The sequence below is a fragment of the Lottia gigantea genome, assembly GCF_000327385.1.
Source record: "Lottia gigantea unplaced genomic scaffold LOTGIsca_12, whole genome shotgun sequence".
NCBI lineage: Eukaryota > Metazoa > Mollusca > Gastropoda > Lottiidae > Lottia > Lottia gigantea.
Window position 1 is genome coordinate 3,769,754 of NW_008707225.1, and position 7,168 is coordinate 3,776,921.

The 7,168-nt window shown below is 30.8% G+C and overlaps 2 protein-coding genes across 2 annotated transcripts in view; one reads left to right on the plus strand and one right to left on the minus strand.

Annotated features, from left to right (window-relative positions):
• Positions 1–1,572: 1,572 nt before the first annotated feature.
• Positions 1,573–2,068, plus strand: LOTGIDRAFT_59048 (hypothetical protein; the record flags this gene model as incomplete). The annotated part of the gene is made up of 2 exons (XM_009048270.1): positions 1,573–1,713; positions 2,012–2,068. Coding segments are annotated over 2 exons (198 nt in total), but the record flags the coding sequence as incomplete, so codon positions are not given.
• Positions 2,069–3,116: 1,048 nt separating this feature from the next.
• Positions 3,117–7,168, minus strand: part of LOTGIDRAFT_185823 (hypothetical protein) — a 10,343-nt gene continuing 6,291 nt past the window's right edge. Inside the window, exons 10-13 of the mRNA XM_009048271.1 lie at positions 6,417–6,559; positions 5,833–6,113; positions 5,115–5,271; positions 3,117–4,028 (exon numbers count right to left, since the gene is read on the minus strand). Coding sequence (XP_009046519.1) covers positions 3,829–4,028; positions 5,115–5,271; positions 5,833–6,113; positions 6,417–6,559 — 781 coding nt within the window. The 3' untranslated portion in view covers positions 3,117–3,828. The remainder of the gene's footprint in view (positions 4,029–5,114; positions 5,272–5,832; positions 6,114–6,416; positions 6,560–7,168) is intronic.

The window sequence follows — 7,168 nt, forward strand, 5'->3', positions numbered from 1 at the left end:
GGCTGGTTAAGGGGCTGCTAAGGTATGATTTCAAAATCCAAAAACAGGATATATATTTGCCATTAAGTTTGTTAAACTTTATTATGAAGGATAATGTAAAAAAAAGTATAAGGCTAAAAATATAAGTCACCACTGTATATTCTTTTCTGTTGAAAAAATACTCTGTCCGATTTACAGTTCACGTATTGGAGTCGTGTTCAAAATGAGCAGTTTCCAATATACAATTTTATATCATTAGATCTATTTGTATTGGTACATGTATTTGTATTTAATTTAAGTGGTTGTTCAAACGACATAAGTTTTATCTAAATCACGGTTTAAAAGAAACTTGAAAACTTCTGTGCTATTTTACACGTGATGTAATATGAGGCTATAAGTTTGTCGTTCTATAATGTGATCCACGTGTTGGTTGGTTATCTCACATTCGTTTTGAAAAATTAAAAGGAAAAGGAAAATGCTCTGAATCCAAGTACTGAAAATCTAAATATATACAAAATTCTTATAAAATGAATCACTATAACGGCTATGACCAAAGAAATGGACCGAAGTCAGAAAACATCAAGTGGCTAACAGGAGTGGAAATATTTACCTTCATTACTGAAGAATCTTTATAATTATTTCTCCTAATGAATAGTTTTTTACTGCGGTACTCCTGTCACGTGATATACTGGAAGCACGTGCACAAATAATAAATTTGTCTAATTATTTAGAATTGTGGAAGGTGAACGATTTTAAAGACTTTTCTAATTATCACCCACATCTAAAATAAATATTATAAACAGTTTGGTGTCGGGCTTTCGAAACCTTACCGATTTAACTTGGTTTAGATTTAATTCTCCTTCAATGTGTGTTCCGTATTCGCCCCAATATTTATTCAAATGATGTTAATAGGCAATCTCATTAAGTGTTCCATGTTTAAGGTATTAGGTTACTGTGATTTCTTCATGTTATTCAAGATGTCACTTTATTTATTTAAATTCACCTGTTATCCAGTGTGATGCTATTTTATTTTCGTTTTCTAAATTTTGTGTTGTAGGAATTTCAAAGTAAACAACAAATTAAACTGAAAGGTCTGAGAAACATGCTAGTTGTCGAATATTTTGAATAGTTTCAGTTAGTCAAAATATCCAATGCGAATTTGCAACTCGATGATGTTTAAAATCATTTCATTTACGATAATACAGAAATAATAAACGCAAATGGTTTAGGGCTACCGATTTCAAATCAAATGATTATGATGAAAACAATTTAAGCATTTTTTTATACTCACAATTTTCAGATTCAGATGAAAACAAGTTTCAGCAATTTCTACATCAGATTCTTGATTTCCGAAGGTGTAGAACTAGAAGACATAAAAATCTATTTCAAATCATCTATTCTTGTTTAAATTGATCTGAATATTTTTGCAGCAATATGTTTTTGGTGGCAGCCGTGATGCCGATTCTCTGATTTAAGAAAATTTATGTTTTGTTGACCTGCCTATTTTTACAGATCTTCAAAATATATGTCCGTTTAACATGATCAGTTTTTGTACTTTCAGATCCATCAAGTCCATCCTATAAATTGGATTTATCCAGTAAACCAAGAAAAGAAAGAACAGCTTTTAGTAAACATCAGATACGAGATTTAGAGAAGGAGTTTTCCGTCCATAATTATTTGACGAGGTTAAGACGATATGAAATAGCAGTTGCTTTAAATCTAACTGAAAGACAGGTACAGTTTCAAATTAGGCTTCTTGAAAAAACATATTGTGATTGCTCTCATCAAGCAATGGAAATTTTAACTCCAAAATGGATGTTTGCGAATACATTATGCAGAAAATGGAACACCAGAAAATAGACGTTGAGCAACATTTGAAGTGCGCTAAATCCTGCTTTTGATCAGATTCTCTCCAATGCCTTCAGTTGCTTTGTATGAGTCGCTTGAGGGTAATTTTGTATCCCGATACCAATACTATTTTAACCTATAAAATCGAGGTCGACCTGTCTCAACTGGATATTTTATATTTTAGGTCAAAGTTTGGTTTCAAAATCGAAGAATGAAATGGAAAAGAGTTAAAGGAGCACAACTTGTAAGAGATAAAGTTACAGGACAACTCAAACCATTAATGACACAATGTGTAACGTCGTCAGAAAATCCATTTGGTGACGTCATGAAGGAGACAACTATGTGTCGAGAACAGGATCCCGATCTCATAAAAGAAGAACCAAAGGATGGCAAACTATTATCGTAATGTTAAAAATGTTAAAACTGAACTGGTTGTGATTAATGCTTCTTATTAATATCGCGTTTATGTTCACTGGCGATCGAATCGAATTGTGTGAACGAACAGGGACATTACAAATTGTGCTAGTGATAAAACTAACCAACGAACATAAATACTGGGCACTGCGTTTCAGCTTACGTCCGTGAATTAGTGGAAAAACAGTGTACTTAAAACCTGAAATACCACACTACATGTGAGTGCGTTTTATATGCCGCGTATTATTCTTGGAAATTTATATTAAAAGATAAATTTGTGTCACAAAGAAGATTACGAACGATAAATCTTTAAATGAAGTGCCAGATCATTCAAAGGAAATAAAGTGCAATTTCTATTTTTTTACTGGGACATTTAAAGGAATAATTCAGAAAGTTAATTTAACTATCTTTGAACTAGATAATATATTGTCTACAGTACATCAGCACGTGCTGAACATATTTTAAATTTAAAGATGTATATAATAGTCTAATGAATCTAGTTCTAATGTTCAAACTGGTTTAGGATGTATAAATCTTTTGAAGCTTGTGATTTGCCTTAATCAAAGTATTTTGTATATATAATTGTTTATAAATAGTACATAACTTTATATAAAAATTACGTTTTTAAAAATGTGCTTGTGTCGCTTGAAGCTTCTTATAGTATGTAAAGTACCCACTTGATTTAGTTTCCAAAGTTTCATGGTTACTTCAAGAATAATGCTTTAATATTGAGATTTTTAAAAAATTATTTGTGTTCAGTCTGCACTCTTTCAAACCCCCTTCATTCTAGATATTTGGTATCCATCTCTTTGATTCTATCACAAAGGCAAATATACTTACATATTCATGTATATGCTTTAATATATGGACGAAATAACGCATTAATTTAACATTTAATTATTTGCAAAAATCAAAATATGCCAAGTAAAATGATGAACATCTACAAGCACTGATTCTTCATAGGTTTATTTTACATTATGATATTTTGTTAAACAAAACTATAACAAAACAATACATGTATCTCTTGATAGGAATATGGGATATGACTTTAAAGTCCAATGACTGGTAATTTAAAAATCATAATATTATATATTTATAATATATTCAACTAATAAATGATAAATATAAATAACAAGTTATAAGGACGGAATGAATCATTGGATATATTTACTACAATATTATATAACAGTTTGATCAGATCTATCAATAATAAAACAAAGGTATACTTTAACCATGTATATTTCCTGCAAAACTTTCTCAATGCCTGGAAAACCATAAACAAATCTACATAAGCGTGACAAAACTTGAAAATATCATTTTGATAACATGGATTACATTTCTTTATTTCACTTAATTGATTGCTGGGGAAAACTTCAATAATTGTTCTATGAAATTTCTGATACATCTTATATGAAATTATAATACAGAAATTGTGAAGATGCAAAAAATTCAATAAGATAAAAATACAGCCTCTACATCAATTCAATTCTTCTTTTCTAATGTAATCTTGTGGCAATGATCTCCATACAGATGAGTAAAACTGACTGAAATATAGACTTGTTACTAAGAGCTCTTCAAATTTTCAAGTTAAAAGACAAATTCATCTGTATCTTGATATTCTGATTTCAAATCCATGTCATCTTCCTCGTCTAAACGTTTCCACCATGGTAGTTTTATTTTACGTAATGTTTCCAGATGATTTACTCTAGCTTTAGTAGCTATTGGTACTGATCTACTAGTGTACATTTCAGCATCTTTTTCTGTGATATCTTTTAATTTTGGTGCCACTGCAAGGTAAAAAAGATACACTAAATTAGAAACAATATAAATATTACAGAGATTTTGAGTGCTCTACATCATATCAACAAATTTAGTCTTACTAAATACAGACATTGTATGAACAATTTTAGTTTTACTAAATGATTTACTGAAGACATATCAACAAATTTAGTCTTACTAAATTATTAAATACAGAAATTGTATCAACAAATTCAGTCTTCCTAAATGATTGAGTACAAACATCATATCAATAATTTAAGTCTTATTAAATGATATACTATGTACAGATATCATATCAACAAATTTAGTCTTACTAAATGATTAAGTAGGCTTACAGACATTATATTAGTCTTACTAAATGATTAAAATACAGACATAGTATCAACAATTTTAATCTTACTAAATGATTTATTATAGGCATATCAACAAATTAAACGATTTACTACAGACATACAAAAAAGACCTACTTAATGAATTCCCACAATTTTAGTTTTACTACATATAACATATCAACATATTTTAGTTCTACTAAATGATTTACTACAGACATCATTTCAGCAACTTTAGCCCTTTTAACTAAACTACTGCAACATAAAATACTGTTTGCCAGGCAAGGTAACATACGCCAACTACCAGCCATCAGAAATGATAACTAAGTCTTAAGTATTAATAATGAAGTTCCAAATACAAATAATAATCTTTAAAACATTTTTAAGTCAAGACAAAAACCTCTGAAACCTCATCCAATTATTTCCACTTTTGAACCTGACCAAGTTTCATAAGATTGGATACACACTGTAGCCTCAATCATGCCTACAAGCCAAATTTGACATGTTCTTACTAAGTCTAGGGCAATAACTCTGAAACCATTCATCAGATTATTACAAATTTTGAACTTAATCGTCATAAATATATACATGCATACCAAGTTTTATCAGGATCATGTACAAACTTTAGTCTCTATCGTGCCTACAAGAAATGTGAACGGAGCGACAGAGGGACAGAGGGACAGATGGCCAGACGAAAGGGCTGGGCGGGGCGGGGGTGACGGAAATATAAGTCCACATTTCCATGTGGGCATATAAAATACTTACATAACACCAGATCTGAATCTGTATCTAATCTAGCTATTAGAGCATCAATATGCTGTTGTTGTTGACGTTGAGGTTTAATACCTGAATAATGATTAGCCAGCAACTGTGCTGCTCTATTATGTATTTCTTGTAATGATTCACGATTATCTATGTGAGTCTGAAAAAAAAGAAAAGGTCTCAAATGTAAACCAAACAAACACCAGTAAAAGATACTGTACATTCTTTTCATTAATGCATGGAAAATAAAAATATTCAGTGTCTCTGATTACATTTAGAGAAGACATGGAATAGAGAGGTATAATTATATTTTCTGGTCTAAATCAAGGAAGCCACCAAGTGATTCTTGTAATACAGAACATTGAAATATGTCATACTACTTGCACAGTGATATTTTTCTATTCAATTTTACACCATCAAGTCTGAGTCATGGGAGATAACAACTAATCTACAAAACTTTTCTTTAACCAACATTGCTCAGAAAATTGATAACAGTCTAATGTTATATTCCAGGGAACTAATAGACTGATCTTTGCAACAGACTACTATACTTTCCTTCATTAACATCATACAGAAAACAGACTAAAGGGAAGTCATATCTGATATTCGCTACAGACTACAATCACGTTATTGTTTAGTCATGTGAAGTAACAACTGATTTTTTGCTACAGACTACAAATATTATTTTACAAAGTTTTAATATTGAAATAATGAATCTTACCGGATGAAGATCTCTCCATTCTTGTATTTTAGACCTTAATTCTAGTCGTCTAGCATCAGTTAAACCAGGTGGTTTTAAAGATATTGATATATTTTTATTTTTATCAGCTAATTTATCGAGCCATTTTCTTACAGTACGCTGTATTTTAATAGCTGCTTTAACTTGCATCTGTACTTCTTGTCTCCATGGTAACAGGTCTCTTTCTTTTTTTCCACGCCACAATGTTTGTATCTTTAGTGCAGCTACTGATTTTTCTTTGGCTAGGTATTCATCAACTTTGGCTGTAAAAAAAAGTAAAGTGAGCGGTCATTATAAGTCTGAGAAATGCAAATATATGTACATCTGAAAGAAAGTTATTTTCTGTGACTTTCAATCACATAGTTACCAATTTGATTTGCCACTTTCAATACAGGCTAACTGATAACTTAATAGATAGTGAGTATTTTTGTAGCCTACAAAACATTCAAGTGCTTCTGACTGAATCCTACAAAGTTTGTCCAATACCAAGACCAATGCTTTCTTAAACTTGACACAGGTCTAAATAAACTCATTCCACCACTCTTGTTTAAGAAAATACTAGTTACCAGCAGGTAAAATCTCTATAGTATGTAACTGGCGTTGATGAAATTCTCTCATAATCTTTAACCTATTTTCTTTCAACTGTCTTTCAAACTGCTGAGCTAATTTTTTCTCTTCTTGTTTCATTGTAACTTCTTTCTTTCTTAATCTTTGAATGAAAAAAAAAAAACATAGATTATCTGATCTTCGGTACCATGAAAGAAAAAAGTTATTCTACTAGATCTACTCCTAATCGACTTTATTGTGGGACTTTGCTTTCAGCAAAGTCCCAGTTTGTTATCGAATTGTCAATTCTTTTTTTTTTTTTTTTTTTTCGATTTTTACACACCTTCCTGAGCTTAGACTACAATAGTTGCAGCAACCATTCAACATTCACGAACCTTAGATATAGGCGACGATGTGCATAAATATATTTTGGATCTTTTTTGCAAAACCGGAAGTGCCACAGTTCAATATATGCAAGAATAGATAATCGGCTCTAGAAGTCGTATTTTTCGGTCGATTTTCTTTGGGTTTGCATTTTTGGAATCTACTGTTAAAATCTGAAAGAATAGCAGTTTCAAAATTTCAAAATTCGAAAATTTGTCGCAGACATTTTTTTTGCCAAATTTTGCATTTTTTTCATTTTTTTTGCTTTTTGTCTGATTAATCTGAAAAAAATTGAGCAAAGACTGTTTAAGAATGTAAACGAAATGGTACAGTCAAATTTTCAATTTCACTTCCGGTTTAAACAGGAAACGATGTTCACTTCCGGTTG